General features: G+C 57.5%; 1 protein-coding gene across 3 annotated transcripts; it reads left to right on the plus strand.

The window, feature by feature from the left end:
• Nucleotides 1-6,002: 6,002 nt before the first annotated feature.
• On the plus strand, nucleotides 6,003-18,794 carry TNFAIP8L1 (TNF alpha induced protein 8 like 1). 3 transcript variants are annotated; one of them, XM_037824156.1, is made up of 2 exons: nucleotides 6,003-6,135; nucleotides 17,492-18,794. In XM_037824156.1, the coding sequence occupies exon 2, from the start codon at nucleotides 17,497-17,499 to the stop codon at nucleotides 18,055-18,057; it is 561 nt and encodes a 186-aa protein (XP_037680084.1). In that variant the 5' UTR covers nucleotides 6,003-6,135; nucleotides 17,492-17,496; the 3' UTR covers nucleotides 18,058-18,794. The 3 variants fall into 3 exon arrangements, with proteins under 3 accessions (XP_037680084.1, XP_037680085.1, XP_037680086.1); XM_037824157.1 differs by lacking the exon at nucleotides 6,003-6,135 and adding an exon at nucleotides 7,358-7,393; XM_037824158.1 differs by lacking the exon at nucleotides 6,003-6,135 and adding an exon at nucleotides 7,358-7,389.
• The last annotated feature ends 1,367 nt before the right edge of the window (nucleotides 18,795-20,161 follow it).

Here is a 20,161-nt window from a genome sequence, read left to right on the forward strand (position 1 = left end):
CACCCGGACAGTTGGTTGGGTGCGAGGATGGTGGTGAAAATAGATTTCCCACCTGTGCCCTCTGCCTCCCTGAGAGGTGACAATGAACACATCAGTGGGAGCAGAACAGGCAGTCAGGCCTCACACGCAGCCTGGGAGCCTCCTCCTCCAGGAAGCCCTCCCGGGTTGCTTCGGCCCTTAGGGGTCTCGTAGGAAGGTGTTTGGGGGGGGCTCGCTTGCTCGGTGACTAGACAAGTTCATTGTCCCTTCTGGGCTCTGCTTTCTCAGCCACACGTTGGGGAGGAAAATCTCGCTCAGTTGCTTCACAAACATTTAGTGAGCACCTACTGCATGCCAGGGCCTGTGTTGGGTGCTGGGAACTCGCCCTGCCCACTCCTGGAGCTCTTACTCCAGTGGAGGGAGATGGATGGGACACAGGGGTTAAAATGCAGGGTGATCACAGCCTTGGTGGGGACATGTGGGGTTCTGCACACCCCAAAAAGGCCCTGATCCCTTTAAGGGGTATCACAGAGAAGGAGCCTTGGAGGCTGACCCTTGGGGAAGTCGTCCAGGGGCTCTTGGTGGCAGTTCCAGCCAAGGCGGAGGTCTGGAGGTGAGAGAGGGTGGACATGGAAGAAGTTACTGGTGGTTTGAAGGCAGGGCCTACCTGGAGAAGAAAGTCAGTGGCAGTCACGCAGGGCTATGGGGCAGATAAAACAAGAAAACCCTCCTACAAATTTCTGGCTCATGGCAGCAGCCATAATTTGGGGGCTGTGAGCTCTCTGAGAACAGGGACTGGGTGTGTCTCCTGTCCCCGACTGCACCCCTAGCCAGTCCAGGGCCAGGCACATAAGAGTGGCCCATTTTACAGCTGAGGAAGGTGATAATCAGAGAGTGCAAGTGATATTTCTGGAGTCACACAGCAGGGAACTGGCCGAGTTGGGATATGAAGACACCCAGTGAAGGTTTGTTGAATGAATAAGTGATGGTGGGTTCATGGTGAGGCTCTACCCTACCCCAACAGAACTCCTTTGTGGCTTCCTTTCCTATCGGAATTAAGTCTCAGATCCCGATTTTCACAGCTCTGCTATGAAACTTTAATTTCTTCCAACTTAAATTTCACTCCTCCCCGGCCACCCTGCTTTCACCATCCCAGCCATTATGAGCTGCTTGCTGTTTTCATACCCCTGGGCCTCTGCCTATGATAGTCTCTCTTTCTGAAGCATTCCCTTTCTCACTTCCAAATGTCATTTTCTCCTGGCGAACTCCTATTCAGCCATCAGGACCCCAGCTCCAATGACCCCACCTCCACCCCAGATTCTCATAGGTAAAAACCATCACTCCCCTCTGCTCTCTGAACTCTGGGGGCTTCTGGAGGTGCGGGCCTGAAGGATGAGGCTTTTCTGGATCTGGCACACATTCAATCACTATATGTGGAATGAATAAAAAGATACATGCATGCAGACATGGGGTGAGATCCAGGGTGGGATTGGCCAGAGCCCTGATTTCCCCGCCTGGGCTCCCCATGGACACGCCAGTGCCCTTGGACGGGTCATAGGACCTAGTCCACGTGGGTCAAACACCCAGGGAGTCCCGTGACAGCTCGGCGTGGTGGGGACAGTATGCCAAGCCTCAGTTGACAGATAGAAGAAACCGAGACAGGCTTGGAGCTGAGCCAAACAGGACCCAAGCCAGAGTGATTCAGAGCTGGAATTGCTCCTTTAGGGAGCTGCCTCGCCAGCCTGGCAGGGGAGAAGATGGCGGGCTCTTTGGAGGAGGGGACTGAAGAAGTGAGGGTGGTGGGGTGGGCTGGGGGACACGCAGGGCAGGGACCCAGGAGACAGGGTGGAGGCTGAACCTGTTGGAGCTGCTGCAGGCACTGATCAAAGAAGGGGTTGGGGACTTTGGAATTTCTTGGCCTCTTGGGGTAAGGCAGCTTTTCCGGCAGCTGTGGCAACACCACTACAGAGGGAAGCAGGAGGCCTGGGGGGCCCCAGAAGAGATGGCCCACCAGGGTGGCTGCAGGAGGGAGTGGAGGCTGCAGGGTCCTCAGGCCAGGGAGCCAGGAGGTGGAACCAAGTCACCACTCACACTGGGTTACTCGTCCTCTCAGCTTATCTTTGCACCTGCCTTCCAAGGTGGGTATCAGAAGTCTCACTTACAGATGAGGAAACAGAGGCTCAGAGTGGACCTCTGATTTGCCCAAGCCAGGCCAAGGGCAGTTCCCCAAAGGCATCTAGTGTTTCTGCCCTCCAGACCTTTGTCCTTGGCTGTTCCCTCTGCCTGAGTCTTCGCGTGACTGACTCCTGCTCCTTCTTAAGGGTCTCTCCTCCTTTGGCCCCCAGGTGAGGTCAAGTCCCTCGTGTGGACTACCACAGTTGCTTGTGTTCCCCGTCATAGCCCTGATGTTGTTGCCTGGTCAAGAGAACAACAGGTCACTTAGCACAGATACGTGCCAGGCCTTCTGGTAACTTGACAATGGTGTCCTTGAAGCTTGACAGCTTGGAAGCGAGCTCTGCTGCTGCACCTGTTTTCCAGGATGAACTAACTGAGGATCCAAGGACTGAGGTTTCCTTCTGCCAGGCATCTCTGTTTAAAGGGGGGGCTCAGTATCCTCAGGGGCAATAGCAAATCAGGCCACCCCTCCCCCCCAATACCACCACCCCCACACACGTGCACGCGCGCGCACACGCACACACGGGGACATTTTTCTCCCCAGACGTGCGCCTCCCACACGCAGGCGGCCGGCTGGCGTCTGCGCGGCTGACACTTGTAAATACATCCTCTCGCTCCTTTGGGGGTGCTGGCAAATGGGGGCGATGGAGGCAGTGCCTTCCTCAGCCCCTTCCCTTTGGTGGGGGAGAGGAGGTGCCCGGAGATCTTAACCCCAACTGATTGACAGGTCACAGCCCCCCGCCCTGTCGACGGTTCCATGAGCTCCCCTAGCCAGGCTTGGGTGGGGGCTGAAGCAAGTTCGCCCCTTCCTGCCGTCCCCCCTCTGCGCCCGCCCACCCTCTCCCTTTCTCAAGCGGCCTAGGGAGGGAGCTTGTGGGACAGACAGATGGGCCGAGGACAGACAGATCGCGGGCACGTGGGAGTCACAGCTGGGCAGGGGGAGGGGAGAGTCTGGCCACCAAGATCGGCTCCCCCAAACTGCCCCAGCCGAGGTGTGTAGGAGGGAGCCTCCGGGCTGGAGAGGGCGCTGCGCCCCCGGCCCTCCACCGTGCACCGTGGTCTTCACTGCGCAGGCGCCAGGCCGAGCCCCAGAGAAGGGGTTCGCTTGTCTCGGGGTACACAGCCCCGCGGGGTGCTAGGCCTGGTCTCGGAGTGCGAGTGACGCTTGGATCTAGGGTCTGGGTGACTTGGACCCGGGGACCCCCTCCCTGCGCGCAAATCCCGCCCATCCCGGTGACACTTCCCCGGGAAAGCGAAGGCGCCGCCGGCCCGGGCTGTGGGCAGAGCCCGCCCCCTGCGGGACAGGGCCGGGATCGGCGCAGCCACGAGATCCCGACCCCCAGGCCGAGCCCGGACCAGGAGCTGAGCCCTGATCCTGGCTGGGCCCTGGAACCTGGGGCTGAGCCCTGATCCTGGCCTGGTCCAGACCCCAGGCTGAGCTTGATCCTGGCTGGGCCCTGGAACCTGGGGCTGAGCCCTGATCCTGGCTGGGCCCTGACCCCAGGCTGAGCCCTGATCCTGGCTGGGCCCTGGAACCTGGGGCTGAGCCCTGATCCTGGCCTGGTCCAGACCCTAGGCTGAGCCTGATCCTGGCTGGGCCCTGGAACCTGGGGCTGAGCCCTGATCCTGGGTGGGCCCTGGAACCTGGGGCTGAGCCCTGATCCTGGACTGGTCCAGACCCCAGGCTGAGCCTGATCCTGGCTGGGCCCTGGAACCTGAGGATGAGACCTGATCCTGGCTGGGCCCTGGAACCTGAGGATGAGTCCAGATCCTGGCTGGGCTCTGACCCCAGGCTGAGCCCTTATCCTGACTGAACCCTAGTTCCCAACCGAGTCCCCACCTGGGCTGAGTCCTAGATCCCAATCGAACCCCAACCCTGACTGAACCCCAACTCCCTGCTGAGCCGGATCCTGGCTGAGCCTGCACCCTGGCCAAGCCCTGATCACCCTCCACCCAACTGAGGCCCCACCTCTCTGAGCTCCGGCTTTCTCATCTGTACATGGAAAGGAGGTTCGGGTACCCCCTGGCCCCTACCCAGGGTGGGGGGACCCCAAGGATTTCGGAGTCATCCCACCTCTGGCAAGTTCCTGTCTGTGTGGCCTGGGGCAGGTCTCTTGCTGCCTCTGAGCCTCAATGTCCTCATCTGTGAAATGTGCACTGCTACCCCCCACAGGTGGCTGGGAGGATTCATTGAAGTAATGTCTGAAATCTCTTAGAGGCCAGCACATAACAGGTGCTCAATAAATAAATAAATCAAAAGCACCATGGGACACTTTTTATTCTTTGTCTTATCCGACTATTGGTAGGTTTTATTATTCCCATGTCACAGATGTGGAAACTGAGGCATGGAGGAAAGAATGCATGCAGGCAAAGCTGGGTTTGAATCCCCCTGTCACACTCCACACCTGCTCGCCCGGCCCCAACTCACTGAAACAGTTTGCTTGGGTTTGATGAGGTACTAAAAACAGTCTCCTCTGCCAGCACAAACCCCATGAGCCACTCTGATCCTAAGAAAAGTGAATCCTTCTCTTTAATCGGGGACCCAGGGGTCTAAGATAGTAACTCTCAACCGATGACATGTGTCTGGAAGCATCTTTGGTTGTCACAGCTGGTGGGGTACTCCTGGCATTTAGTAGGCAGAGGCCAGGGTTGCTGCTAAACATCCTGCAGCCCACAAGACCGTCTGGACACAATTTCTGCCCCCAAATGCAGATGGAGCAGAAGGTGAGATGCGTGGGTGTAAGAGAGAGGACAGGATGTGTCTGAGGGTAGAGGAGGTGGACAGGAGGCTGCACTGGGGGGGCACATGTGAGGGTGGGCAGGGAGTTACCTCAGAACACCCTGAGTTCGAATCCCGACCCTGCCACTTCTGCCTGTGTGACCTTAGGCAAGTCACTTTCCCTCTCTGGGCCTTGATTTCCTCATCCAAAATGAGGATAAGGAGATATTTTATGTTATTTTATTTTATTTATTTTTGCCTCCTCTGGGTCCCCACTACAAGCAGGAAGCCTTGGCACAAGCAGGTTCTCCATAAACATTTGTCTGGCTTCCTGGAGGAGGTGGCCTGGGCAGCCACATGGCTCAGGCCTCCCCAGGATCTAGCTGCGACTGGGACCCATGGTTGGGACTCGGGGGAGGAAACTCCGGGAGGTGGGAGCCTCTCCTGGGCCCCGTTCCCAGCACTCACAGCTGCATCCTCTGGAGCCCCAGCTGTCCCCGACCCCCTCCACCGTGTCCTGTCCGCTGGCTCGTTCTCACGGAAGTCGGGGCTGGCCCCCGGGATCGTCCGCCCAGCGGCTGCCTCACACCTCATCCCAAGGATCGTTCTGTCTACACCCTAGAAGGCGCCTAGGTTTTTAAGGGGCTCCCAGGTGGCTGATGTAGGTTCCCCGGGGCCATACTTTGAGAAACATGTTTCTGCCCACACTCCTATTTCCTCCCAGGTGGGTAAACTGAGTCCCAAAGCGAGGTAAGGCCATGCCCGGGACCACGCGGTGGTTTTTTCTTTTTTGGATCCCTTTCAGTCTATCTCTGCCTCTGACTCCTTGTCTCCTTCCTCCCCCTTCTCGGGCCGTGCCCCTAGCATCCGGCCCCCTCCTCAATTCCGGAGGAATCCCCCCACCCCACCCCCGCACCAGCCGCCAGGCCCCGCCCACAAACTCCGCCCCGCCCCTAGGCTCCGCCTCCCCGATGGTGACCTGAGCCCATTGGCTTCTTCATACGGCGCCCGCGCTGCCATTGGCTGGGCCCGCGTCCTCGGCGCGCCCACGCTCGGCGCCTCTTCCGTCGCTTCCGCGCGGGCGGGGGCGGAGAGGGGGCGTGGCCATATGGGGCGGAGCGACGGGAGGGTGGAGCCGGGCTGCCCGTCCCGCCCCCGGCTCCGGCGCGAGTCCCGCGGCGGCCACAAAGGCTCTCACCGCTCCCAGGCGGCGGGACAGAGCGCCGCGACGGTCGGACAGACGGACGGGCCCCGGAGAGCCGGTGAGCAGAGCGGGGCCGGGGCGCTCCCCGTCTCCCCCATCCCGGGGGCCAGCTGGCCTCTGTGTCTGTCTTTCCCGCTCTGCGCCATGCCCCTGCCCACCCCCTCCATTTTATTCCTGCCTCAGTTTCCCTCTTCCTCTCCATTTCTCATTTTCCCTCTGTCTGTCTCTCTGTTTCTGTCTGGTCGCTTGGGTAGGGGCAGACACGTTGGGCCTGAACTGTCTGCTTTTATCCGTGGTGTCCTGTCCTGGTGGACTCTGGCCCTTTGACAGAGCTCCAGATTCCAGAATCGGGAGGGCATTCCCAGTAGCGGCCAGCCTGGCGGAAGGTATGAAGGTGGGACTGCCCGTGGCTTCTGGCTGGTCCCGGGAGCCCGGAGAGCCAGGGCCAGACCCACCCCAGCCTGGCAGGCTGCAAGCTCCCCAGGGGGCCTCGGCCTGGGCCTCAGTTTTGCCAGCTGGGAACTGGGGCCACCACCAGCCACCACCGAGGTAATTGGCAGGTGATCTGACCTACATCTACCGCCTCCTGGCCTTTTCTGTGGAGTCTAATTGGGCCCATTTCCCCGGGAGGGTAAACTGAGGCCCAGAAGGGGCCAGTGCTTAAGCCGGTGAAGTGGGAAGAGAGGCAGAACTGGAATCTGCTCCTCCTAGCGTCTCCCCCCTCCATCCTGCACCCCTCACCACTTCCTCCCTCCTGGGGGGTGGGGGGCGTGGCTGCCAGGGGAGGGGACAGTCCCAGCCGTAAACAGGTCTCCCGAGGAGGTCACTCCTTGAGCACGTCTGGGCTCCCCAACTGGTGGGGTTCAGCCTGGGTTTGGGAGCTCAGATCGCGGACTGGGACAACCTCGCGGGCTCGCTGGGCTGCCTTGGACAGTTGATTCCATTTAACCCTCCATTTCCTGCATTAAATGCAGAAATGAAGGCCCTTGCCTGTCCCCATCTCTGCCCTCTCCCTGGCTGGCTCCGCTCCAGCCACACTGGCCCCCTCGCTTTTCCTCCAGCGCTTTCAGGCGCCGTCCTGCCCCAGGGCCTTTGCACGGGCTGCGCGTCCCCTTTCCTGCCCTGGCAGGTCTGCAGGCGCCAACTTTTAAAACGTAACAGGTTGCCCCGACCAGGGCCTGGCGGCTGGGGCTGGGGCGGGGCGTCCGCGAGGGGCGGGGCGTCCGTGGGGGCGGGGCCGACGCTGCACCTATGGAAACGGTGAACAAAGAGCCGCCCCGGCCACGCGCGCACCTGGCTGCGCTCCTGCTTGGTGGGTGAGTGCCCCTGGGGGATGCTGGGGTGTAGGGGGGCGAACCCCGCTCTGTTGGGGGAGTCGGGGGTCCCTGAGAGGACAGTTCAGGCAGAGACAGGTTCCAGTGTCCCCCTCCCATTGTAGAGTCTTGGGGGGCCCAGGCGCCCCCTGAGCTTCAGTTTCCTCGTCTGAGGGTCCATCCAAGGGGGCGAGGGGACTTTTGGTTGCTGGAAAATTCCCTGTGGCGTGTTCAAGGGGTCTTAGTGTCTTGTCCCTCCTAGAGGGCCCCTTGAGGACAAAACTCCAGCTGTTGTCATAGAAACGGCCGCGCCCGGAGGCAGGTGCTAAAGAATGACTCATCTTTGACCGGATGCAGCCCCGGGTGCTGCAGATGGGGAGGTCGAGGCCCAGAGAGGGGCGGGTCTGGGCCCAGTCACCTGGCGTGCCACCCCCCACCCAATCCCCCCACCCCCCACGAATCGCACCCCCCTAAACTAATGGAGGCCCCTCTGGCAGAGTTCCTGCAATCTTCTAAAGCCCCAGGGCAGGGCCGTGAACCTGCTCCATCCTCCAGGCCTCAGTTTCCCCATTTGCTCCACACGGGAAAGACATTGAGATAACCCAGGGGCAGGGTAGTTTGTGAGGAATTTTGCAAGTCTTGACTGATGTCCTCTTCAGGGCACCGAAAAGGGGGTTACAGAAAACACTGGCTCTCTAAGCTTCCTAAGAGGCCTCCGTGGACCCCTTCCTTTCGGGGTGGGCTCTGGGCAGAGCAGAGGCAGGATGGGGGAGCCCTAAATTAGCAGTGGGCACGGATGAGGCGCAGGAGTGGTTCCAATCCTGATTCTACCACATCATTTACCTGTGACGTTAGGTTAGCCCCTCCCCACCCCGACTCAGTTTCCCCCTCTGTAATAATCCTGATTAGCAGGTCCATGAAAGGAACGTGACAATAAGGGCCTGGAGGTAAAACACCTAGTGGGGTGGTGAGTGCTCCCTGCAAAGTTCACTGCAATGCACGGTGTCGGGGTTCTGGGGGTGCATCTAAGCACACACCCCACCTCCCCCCCTGGGCAGGTCAGGCAGGCTCAGAGGTGTTCACCTTACACTGCTGCCTGACCTTGGTGATCTCCGCCTCTCTCTGAGCCTCAGTTTCCCTGATGGAGCAATGAGGCCCTGGGACAAGGCCCGGGACTATGCCCCTCTAGTGCCATGAGGTCATTTATTCATTCAACAAACGGGTGCCGAGCACCTACCCTGAGTGGGCATTGGGGGGGCCTCACGATGACTAGGTCTGATCCGGCGCCTTCCCTCCCTTGGCTCACACACTGGGGTTGGGGACAACAGAAGTTCTTTGACCAGAAAAGTTGTTACACTCAGTTATAATTGCATGATTATGGTGGACGGACAGATAGATGGAGAAGTTAGTTTCGAAGATGGGGGAGAGGGTCCTGGGAGGGCCTCTCAAGGAGGTGATATTTGAGGTGAAGCCTGAATGACAAGAAAGAAACAGTCATGCAGAGAACTAGGGAAAGAAGCTTCTGGGTAGAGGGCGCAGCCTGTGCAAAGGCCCTGAGGCAGGCCCGGGTCTGGCATGTTGGAGGAGCAGCGAGGAGGCCTGTGGGGCTGGAGCGGAGGGAGTGAGGGGGAGAGCAGGAGGAGGGGAGGGCAGGGAGGGGACGGGGCAGGGCTGCAGGGTCTGGTGGGCCGCAGGGAGGACTTGGGCTTTTCCCCTGAGGAAGGTGGGAGCCACGGAGGATTGTAGGCAGAGGAGGGACAGGCTCTGACTCGGGGGCTCACAGGCGCCCCCTGGCTGCTATGGGGAGGACAGACTGTGGGGTTGAGGGTGAGAGTTGGGGAACCAGGGTGGAGGCAGAGGAGGGGGGAAAAGTGGGTGGAGCCAAGATTCATTAAGGGGCTGCATCTACATTCCTGCCAGTGACCCTCACCCTCATCTTGCTATTAAAAATCTTTTACTCTGGCTGAGCTACAGCCTGCACTGTCCTTGTCAGCAGAGGGGTGGGCCATGGTCTCCGGCATTCGTTTTGGGCCCCCAAACCCTTTTTCCAGGAAACGTGACCATAGCTGAAAGCATCCCTTTCTCCTACTGCAACCTGGCTGGTGGCAGGTTCCTCCAAGGGCTCTGGGGAACCCAGTTTGAGAACCACTGGTGCCCCCCACAGCCACCCCCCCACCCCAGGCAAGCAGGATGCTTTTCTGAAATGGGCACCGACTCGTGAGGCCTGAGTGATGGCTGTCAAAGGCCTTGATGCGGTGGGCTCCGCGTCGCCGGTGGCAGCCTTTATTTGGGGACAAGCACCTTGGGGACGTCGGCCACGGCAGGCACAGACCTGGGGGCCCCTGGAGCTCCCGCAGCCGCCCTTGGGCCACAGCAGCCAGGGCTGGAGGCGGGAGACACGGAGCCAGACCCAGCCGGTGCATCAATTATTGACACCCTTTGTGTAGGGTCATGCAGAATTCATGTGACAGGGCCAGGCTGCCCGTGGCTCGTCCCAGCTCCCCAGAGCCGCTCGCGGTAGTTTCAGGAATCTTGCGAGCAGGTTGTCAAACACAGCCATGATGGAAAAATGACAGGTGGACCATATATGGATAAATTAACTATATTTAAAATGAAGGGATAGGATATTATCCATCCATGAAAAGGAATGACGTAGGATACTTGTCATGACATGGATGAACCTTGAAAATTCAGTGAAAGAGGATAGACGCACAAGCCCTGTATTATAAGATCCCATTTATATGAAATATCCAGAACCGGCATATCTATAAAGACAGGGAGTAGATTGGTGGTTGCCAGGGGCTGGGAGAGAGCAGGCGACTGGTGGGTGATGGCTAATATGTACCGAGTTTTTTTGGGGGGTGATGAAAATGTTTTAAAATTGACCGTGGTGATGGTGGCACAGTTCTATGACTATACTACAAATCACCAAATTGTACACTTTCAAAGGATGATTTTTAAGGTACTGTATTTGAATAATTCTACGTCAAGAAAGCCGTTATAAAAAAATCGAAGGTGATAAATATGAAAAACTCCTAACTTTCTAATTATTTTACTGGATTTTTCTTTTGTCTGTGCGCGTGAGGTTATTCTCGTCTGTTGTACCTGTTTGGTGGAGATGGCGAGCTACCACGCATCTCTTTCCAGCCCCAAGTTCACTTAGTTCACTTGAGTAGCTTGAAATTGGCAGTGGGGATACAATTGACACCACAGAAATTGGCAAATGCTACAAATCAGGACTTGCTTTATTGTTTCCGTGATTGTCTAAAACAGGAGTTGGCAATTTGTTTTCTGTAAAGGGTCAGATAGGAAATATTTTTGGCTTTGAGTGGCCCAGCTCAACTCAAACCAGCCACGGAGAATATATGAATGAATGGGTGTGGCTGTGTGCCAATAAAACTTTATTCGCAAAAACAGGCAGCCAGCCCTAGTTTGCAAATTCCTTTTATAGCTTAAGAGCGTGATGACGAAAATGTCAATAATGCAAATTAAACTTAAAAGGGTGCCGTGTATCTCGTGCAGGCCCCCAAAGGAGTATTTTGCAGTTATTTGCAGACTGATTCATCAGTTTGCTCACATCACTGGTGAGTGAGTGAAACTCTAGCATATGTCTTCCTGGTTTTGCTTTAGTCTCTCTTGCTAACATAAAGGAAATCAACTAAAATTTGTATCAGAACTACATTCATCTGTCAATTGCAGTCGTAGGTCGCTGCAGACAAGAGTTTGACAAACATCACCAAAACCATTTTAGGAGAATCGATTGGCTTTATGGGATTGACAATAAAGCACATTGATTTTTTTTTGTAAATTGCAAGGTATACATTCGCTGTGTCCACAAAACCTGCGATAAACAAACTTATATTCATTTTGTTTTGGTGAGGATGGCCCCCGGGGTGGAGGATCCAGCAGGAGGTGATGGTGTAGACGGGGAGGTTGGCAGGGGCGATTTGCCCCGGCCCCCGAGTTTGGAGTCTCTTTGCCCCTGCTTGGTCTGCTGCACGTACAGAACAGTCCGGCGTCCATGGTCACCCTGAGGTGCCTTTGCAGGAACATTGGGAGCTGGGGGTGAAGTTTGGAGTCCGAAAGACGAGCTGGGCTTGGCAGAGGGCAAAAGTCCCAAGTGTGGACAGAAGCCCGGAGTTTCCAGAAATAGTGTGTGGGGGGTGGGGTGGGGCAGGAGTTCCCAGGCCGGGGCGTTGGCACCTGAACCCCTGTTGACAGAGGGGAAAGCTGCCCCCAGGGGTGCGGGGCTTGTCTGGGGACCCGGGGGGGGGGTAGTTTAGGGTCCGAGGAGTCTGTCGGGGGTTCCCTGGATAGCAGCCTCTGAGGATGGGGCAGCTGGTGGGGAAGAACGTCCCTCGGGACATCCCTGGGACAGGGCCAGCGTTTCCCCAAGTCTCCCCCATCGATGGCGTGTGTTCACGGCTTCACAGGTAGTGTGGAAGATCTAGGGTTGCGTGGTAAAAAGGAGCCATGGTGAGGGCCAGAATGGCACAAGTGTAGGCAGCGGTTCAAGGCCCTGGCTCCTCATGGGGGGCATCGGGGCCTGGTCTTGTCTGGGATGGGAGAGAGGACGTGACCCAAGCAGCTGGGACAGGGTGCAGCAGCTGGTGCTGCACCCACTGCCCCAGGGAGCTCCTGCAACTGGGGTTCCGGGGATGGGGCCAGACGGCTGAGAACCCCCCATGCTCTCCCCGATTTTGATGACTTCGGGCAGGGCTGAGGCCCCATGTGGGGCCAGGAACTCCTTCGGGGAAGTCTGAGGTTCTCCCGCTGCCTGTCCTGCAGGACCTACCCCGTCCCCATCCCTGCCTGTCCCTGCTCTGCCTACAGCCCTCCATGGCTCCCACCTTCCTCAGGGAAAAAGCCCAAGTCCTCCCTGCAGCCCACCGGGCCCTGCACGCCCTGCCCCGTCCCCTCCCTGCCCTCCCCTCCTCCCGCTCTCCCCCTCGCTCCCTCCGCTCCAGCCCCACGGGCCTCCTCGCTGCTCCCCCAGCACCCCAGGCCCCATCCTACCCCAGGGCCTTTGCACAGGCTGTTTCCTGTCCTTGAATCAGTCCCACCTCCAGGTGGCCACCGTGGCTCGGATCAGTGCCTGTCGCTGTCACTTTCCCCGACTCCACGGCCCTCATCTCCCCCTGAAAGTACCCCGTGTATTTCCATGTTTACTGGTTTCTCAGACTCCTCCTTCCCTTCGGCCCCCGCGGCTTCCTGATGTCCCCCCACATACTCCCATGGTGGGGCAAAAATCAAATTCTGCTCAACACGTAAGCCTACGGTGGGGTTCTCTCACAGTTTTCATATTTAATATTCCCGGATGACGATGCCTGGGTAAGTTGAGGGAAGATGGAGTTCTGTCTTGCTGGGAACCGATGGCTGCAACTTTATCCAGATGCCAGACTGATGGCTTCCCTCCATCTTGGCGAGAAGTGGGGCTTGAGCTTTTAAGGAGAGATTCTTTTTTATCAAACGGGGATCGAGGACCTACCTTCGGCCCGGTTTACGGTATCAACCTGTGTGAGCCTTTTTATTTTCTGTTCATGGGACAGTTTGGGCCAAATCCTGATTTTTTGTTTTTTTACAAAAAAATTTATTTTAACATTAAAAAAATGAGGTACAAAATGTATGTAGTAAGGGGTACAGATCTTAAGTGTTCATCACAATTAAATATATACATATATACATATATATACATATATAGCTCAATTATATAAATATACTATACTTATATATACACACACATATATATTTTGTTATTGAGATATGCTTCTCATACCACACAACTGACCCTTTTAGGTGTACAATTCACTGGTTTTTAGTATATTCACAAGTTTGTGCAACCATCGCCACTATCTAGTTCCGGAACATTTTCATCACCCCCAGACAGAAACCCCACACCCTTTAGCCATCACGCCCCTCGGTCCTTCTCCCCCAGCCCCTGGCAACCAGCAGTCTCTTTTCTGTCCCTGTGGATTTGCCCATTCTGGACATTTCATATTACTGCAATCAGACAATATTTGTCCTTTTGTGTCTGGTTTCTGTCACTGAGTATCATGTTTTCAAGGTTCATTCATATTATGGCATGAATCAGAGCCTCTTTCCTTTTATGCCTGAATAATATTCCATGTCTGCAGGAAACACTCTCTGTTTATCCATTCAGGACATTTGGGCTGGCTTCCACATTTTGGCTATTTTGCATCACGTGGCTATGGATCTTGGTATACTAGTTTCTGTGTGGATGGAGGCGTCTCCATTTTTCTTGGGTAGAATCCCTGGGGGCAGAATTGCTGGGTCCGATCGTAACTGGACGTTTCATCTTTCGAGGCGCCACTGGACTGTTTTCCAAAGAGGCCGCGTCGTTTGACGTCGCCGACAGTGGTGGATGTGGCATCCGAGTTACCCCCATCCCTGCCAACACTTGTGATTGTCTGTCATTTTCAGTGTGGCCATCTTCGTCGGAGCTTTGGATTTGTGTTTTCCTTGGTAGAAAGCGAGGTTGAGTGGCCTCTCCCATGCTTATGGGACATTTGCGTATCTTCTTTGGAGAACTGTTATATAGATTTTTAGGGAGATAATAGTTCATCTACCGTAAAATTCCCTCTTGGAAAGTGCACAATTTAGCAGTTTGTAGTATATTCACAGACTTGTGCAACCATCTAGCTCGGCCACCTTTTACGTATATATAGACTCAGATCAAGGCACAGAACATGGAACATTCCGGATCTCCCCCCGAAGCCCACCCTGTGTCTTGCCCCTTCATTTTCAGCCCCCCTCAGAGCCTGACCTTTATGGCCGTCTGTTCATTTGATTTTAAATTGGTGGGTGGAGGGAGGTGATATTGTCTGTGATTTCCATTTCAGGGTAGTACGGGGCGGGGGGGGGCTCCCCAATTATTCTATAATAAGGAGGCAGCATGGGGTCTAGGAGGCTGGTATACAGTCGGTGCTCCATAAATGCTCACTGAGCAGTGGGGTAAGTGCTCAGGCCAAGCTGCTAAGGTTTTAGAGAGATGTTTTTGGCATTTGGTGGGAGGCACCAGGGACCCTGGATGCCTAGCCTCTCTCCTTGGGGCAGCCCCCTGGCCCCCCGAGAAGGTCCCTGCCTGGGAAGGGCTGAAGGTGCAGCCTGAGCCCCCCCAGCCCGCCTGCCCCTCGGACCGCGGTGAGTGCAGCAGGCAGGAAGCCGAGGTTTATTTTGGTCCATGTGAGCTGGTGTCGTCTCGCTCTGGCCACTTCCATGGGGCTGATGCTGGAAAAACAATGGGTCAGCGAGCAGGAAGCGGGGGGCCGGGCTGGCCCAGGTGGTGGCGGGTCTGGGGGGCGGCCACGGCTGCACCCTTCCCCGTCCATCCGTTTTCCTGCTGGGAGCCCAGGCCCTTCCTGAAGCTGGTAAACAAGGCCAGTCAACACGCGCAATCTCACTCTGGATTTGTGGATGGGAAGGTCAGGGCCCAGAGAGGGACGGAGCCCTGCCTGGGGTCACACAGCAACCGAGATGGGTGGAAAGACTGGGACTTGGCAGCCCTTGGGGGTCCAGCCCTAGACTCAGGCAAAGGACCCCCCACTGCTACTCTCTGAGCTTCAGTCTGCTCATCGGTAAACTGGGAGGCTGGACCAGGTACTTGGGAGTTTCTCTTGACATCCTTTCCCTGAAGCATTCAACAAACACTTATGGGGCACCTGTTGTATACCTGGCATTGAGCTAGGCACCGGGACATGGCATGAGCTAGACAGATGCAGCCCCTCCCAGCACCGTCAGGGAACACCAAGGGCGTGGTGAGAGCTGAGGGGGCAAGTGACCTAGCCTGGGGCACCCAGGAAGGCTTCCAGGAGGAGGTGGCTAAGAAGCTGCACGTTGAATGATGAGCAGGAGTTAGCTGGATGAGTAACGGAATGTTCTGGAGAAGCTGGCAGGGCAGAGAGGAGGCGAGAACAAGGTTTGTGTGTTCAAAGAGAGCTGAGGTGGGAGGTTGGATGTTGGAAATCCGGACAGGGGGTTCCTGCATCTTGCCCAGGAGAGGTTCACAACTTGGGGGCGGGAGGGTGGCCCCGGGCTTCTGTCCCAGAACAAGATGGTCCTGAGCTTCCCTGTTTTACAGATGGGGAAACTGAGGCATGTGGCAGTTTTGTTGCGTGCCCGAGGTCAGAACCAGGAGCAAGCCCTAAGTATCGGGGCTGGTTTTGTCATGGTGCGGGGCAGACTCAGGGCATAGAGAGTTTGGGGAGAAGTGTGGGGGGCAGGCAGACTGAGGTTCAAGCCCTGCTCTGTCACCGTATTGCTGTGTGGCCTTGGGGAAGTGGCTGAGCCTCTCTGAGCCTGTGTCCTCTTCTGCAAAACGGGCCACCAGCCCAGTTTTCCAGTGGAAATGACAAAATAGGCACAGGTCACCGGCCACGTGGAGCTGAGCCAGCGGCCCCCCTGTGCTGGCCCAGGCCGAGGAGAACGAGGGTCTGGTGACCGGGGCCGGGGGTGGGGAAGGCTGACCCTGCAGCCCCCAGGCCGGCCCTGACCTTTGAGGGCAGACGAGAGGGTGCCCGAGGGTTGGGACTTCTCCGGGGTCTGACCTCACACAAAGACGGGCTTTGTGGGGGCAAACGGAGGCGAATGGGCACCCACGGGCATTCCTGGCCTGGCTGGGGTGGGAGTGGACTCTGACCTGGGCCTGGGGCCAGGGTGAGGGCTGGAGACTGGTCCCAGAGTTCTGTCTGTCTCCCCTCGTTCATGTGGCAGACATCTCCGGAGACCTGTGAGGACAGAGCAGATACAGGATCGGGGCCCATCCTTCCCGCCTGGTGAGGCAGGCACAAATCAGGGGGTGCAGTGCAGTTGGGGGGAAGCCTAGGGCACTGGGGGAGGGAGCCCAGAGGAGGGGCCTCACTTGTCAGCCTAAGGAGTTCAAGGATGGCTTCCTGGAAAAGGTGGTTTAGGCTGAGGTGAGGGATGACTCTGCATGGGGAAGGGATGCAGAGGCCAGGGTGTTAGGGGATGTATAGGAGTCCACCAGGGACGAGGCAGGGCTCAGAGGCCAGGACATTGGGGAATGTATAGTTTACCCAAGGCAAAGGCAGGGGCTCAAAGGCCAAGGTGTTAGGGGATGTATAGGAGTCCACCAGGGAAGAGGCAGGGGCTCAGAGGCCAGGGTATTGGGGGATGTATAAGAGTTCCCCAGGGAAGAGACAGGGGTTCAGGGGCCAGGGTGTTGGGGGAAGTATAGGAGTCTGCCAGGGAAGAGGCAGGGGCTCAGAGACCAGGGCATTGGGGGATGTATAGGAGCCCACCAGGGAAGAGGCAGGGGCTCAGAGGCCAGGGCATTGGGGGATGTATAGGAGTCCACCAGGGAAGAGGCAGGGCTCAGAGGCCAGGGCATTGGGGGATGTATAGGAGCCCACCAGGGAAGAGGCAGGGGCTCAGAGGCCAGGGCATCGGGGGATGTATAGGAGCCCACCAGGGAAGAGGCAGGGGCTCAGAGGCCAGGGTATTGGGGGATGTATAAGAGTTCCCTAGGGAAGAGGCAGGGGTTCAGGGGCCAGGGTGTTGGGGGAAGTATAGGAGTCTGCCAGGGAAGAGGCAGGGGCTCAGAGACCAGGGCATTGGGGGATGTATAGGAGCCCACCAGGGAAGAGGCAGGGGCTCAGAGGCCAGGGCATTGGGGGATGTATAGGAGTCCACCAGGGAAGAGGCAGGGCTCAGAGGCCAGGGCATTGGGGGATGTATAGGAGCCCACCAGGGAAGAGGCAGGGGCTCAGAGGCCAGGGCATCGGGGGATGTATAGGAGTCCACCAGGGAAGAGGCAGGGCTCAGAGGCCAGGGCATCGGGGGATGTATAGGAGCCCACCAGGGAAGAGGCAGGGCTCAGAGGCCAGGGCATTGGGGGATGTATAGGAGTCTGCCAGGGAAGAGGCAGGGGCCAGGATGAGGTATGAGGGCTTGGTCCTGGGAGACAGGAAGGAGGGACACTCGTATCCTGTATGGCCCCCGAATCTAGACACCCCCTCCCAGATGCACGCCCACTGCATGGATTGGGAAGACAGTGGCCACTGGTGGAGGGGCGCAGGGCTGGGGGCGCCGTGGGACTGACGTCTCCTTCTCTCCTCCCGGCAGGCCCGATGGACACCTTCAGCACCCAGGGCCTGGTCCTGCAGGCCCAGAAAAAGCTGCTGAGCAAGGTGGCGTCCAAGGCGCTGGCGGGCGTCTTCCTGGACGAGACGGGCAGCGCGGTGCTGGACGAGCTGTACCGCGCCACCAAGGAGTTCACGCGGAGCCGCCGGGAGGCGCAGAAGCTGGTCAAGAACCTGGTGAAGGTGCTGCTGAAGCTGGGCGTCCTGCTGCGTGCCGGCCAGCTCGGGGGCGAGGAGCTGGCCCTGCTGCGGCGCCTCCGCCGCAAGACGCACAGCCTGGCCATGACGGTGGTCAGCTTCCAGCAGGTGGACTTCACCTTCGACCGGCGCGTGCTGGCCGCCGCCCTGCTCGAGTGCCGGGACCTGCTGCACCAGGCCGTGGGCCCGCACCTGACGGCCAAGTCCCACGGGCGCATCAGCCACGTCTTCGGCCGCCTGGCCGACGGCGACTTCCTGGCCGCGCTCTACGGCCCCGCCGAGCCCTACCGCTCCCACCTGCGCGGGATCTGCGAGGGCGTCTGCAAGATGCTGGAAGAGGGCAGCATATGATGTCCGGGGCCGGCGGCGGGGGGCAGTTTGTGGGGTTCGTTATTTTTATTATCACTATTTTTTAAATCTTTTCTCCCAAACTCCCTTTGACGGGTTTATCCTCTTTGAAGAGGACGCTCGGCCACCTGTCCCAGCGGTTTCAAGGGTGTTTGGTGGCTCCCCTCCTTCTCGCTGGGGGATGAGGGCCTGATGGGGAGAGGGTTTGGGGGAGGCTGCAGCCCTCTGGCCCAGGGGCTCCCCCCGAGACGGATCCCGCTCACCGGGAACGGCGCCAACCCGGAAGGACCCACCTTCCTCCCTCGAGCTGACTGTGGGGACACCCACGCTTCCACTCAGCCATGCTGCTCGGGCTTCTTTCCAGTGAGGACACGTGAGCCCAGAGAAAGGGGCGACGCCAAGCCGCCAGAGCGAGTGGGAGACCGCTCTGCGGGTGCTGGTGCGGTCACAAGTGCACTCCAGTTTGGGTTGGAAATGCCCGGGTGAGGGTGGAGGCATCTGAGATGTGTAAATCTTTAAATTATAATTTCGTGTTCGGAAAAAGCAAACAATACCCGACTGTTTTTATAAAACAGACTAAAGGAGAGTCAAGGTCGACGAATAGTGGCATTTGGGGGCACCCGGATGTGGACATGGAGCGGGGTGGGGGAATGTACTTGCGATTTCTGTCTGTCACAAGGGGCATGGGTTTCTGACGGTTGCAAAATGTGACTGTCAGTCTTGAGGGGTCAGGGAGGTTATTTGGGCACCTGCAGGGGAGGGAGGGAGGGAAATGTTTGATTTGCAGAATTGGGTCATTTTAGGGTAAAGACTACAAACGGCAGGCGGGCAAGACTGTGTTAGGCAAGACAGGTTGGTTGGCACCATATAGCACTCGAGATGTTTGGAATTTGTTGCCAACATTCCAAAAGAAGGAAATTTCACGTACAAATCTCGATTTGGAGCTCAAGGCTTGCCGGTTCCAGCCACCTGAGCTTGCGCTGCCCCCCCCTCCCCACCTCATAACAGTCGGGGGAAGCTGCACCAGGGGTGGCCTCTCGCTCTTCTTTGCCACAGTCCCCACCACTCCCTTTCACCTCTGTTGTGCTTTGCTGGCTGATACGAGATGCTAACCCCAGTTGCAGGACGGCCTTTCTGTGGTTGGGTTTCTCCTTCCCTGAAAAGGCCAAAGGATCCCCCGAGAGTCATCTGTCCCTCCAGCTATCCCCATCCTTCAAAGGCAAACTTATCCTCTTACTTCCAGCCAAAAGGCAGCCCTTCAAATTCAAGAGCAAAAATGCTCTCTGATTAGCCCAAAGAAGCCCCAGGTGAAATCTGCTGACTGAGAATATGGATGTGCGTGATTGTTTGTCCTTTTCCTCCTGGGCTGTGCCATCTGTCTTGACTTTCCATAAATTGGAGATTTAATTACATTAAAAAAAAAAAAAAGAGCCCCGCAGAACTGTTTAGACAAACGTGTGTGCCTTTCATCTGTATTGGATGGGAGTGGTGATTAAATTGTTGGGTGCTGTTTGACAGTTTTCTCTTGCCTGCCCAGAGTTTTTGCCTTTTAAGTTGGGGTTAAAGTCATCTGGCTGTCATGCTTCCTGGCTCTGGGTGACAAGTTCAATTTCCATGCCACCAGAGGCAGAGGCGACAGAACACGGAGTTCTGGAGCTTGGTTTCTGCACCCCCAGACCAGGGCTGGTTTCAGCCCCTCACTGTGATCAGGGCTGCGGGGCCGCAGGGGCTAGATCTCAGTGTGGCTGAAAGCTGCCTTGGCGTGCACTTCCAGGCCCACGTTGGGGAAGCTTCTCTGCGGTCCCAAGACATCCCAGTGGCGTCCGGGCACCTCGCAGCCACCCACGCTGCACCCTGGGTCCTGGACAGGGATTCCAAAGTGGGAAGCGGCTCTGAGCAAGGGGCTGTGGACAGCAGAGGGTCGCTGTCGGGATCCTAGGGTGACCTCAGAGGGGTCAGGGGAACACCTCCACGTTGCACACGCATCTCTGCACTCAGCTTCTATTTGTTTCTTTTCCGTGCACGAGGCCCTTCTCAGGGACCCTCTGGAGCCCCAAGTTGGAGCCGGACGCGCTCCTGGCCCTGGGAGGGGTGCCCACCCCCGTGA

Source organism: Choloepus didactylus (assembly GCF_015220235.1).
Source record: "Choloepus didactylus isolate mChoDid1 chromosome 25 unlocalized genomic scaffold, mChoDid1.pri SUPER_25_unloc1, whole genome shotgun sequence".
Taxonomy (NCBI): domain Eukaryota; kingdom Metazoa; phylum Chordata; class Mammalia; order Pilosa; family Megalonychidae; genus Choloepus; species Choloepus didactylus.

Bases quoted from the DNA above. Each gene is read 5' to 3' on its own strand.
- TNFAIP8L1 (XM_037824156.1), top strand. From the start codon at position 17,497: ATGGACACCTTCAGCACCCAGGGCCTGGTCCTGCAGGCCCAGAAAAAG.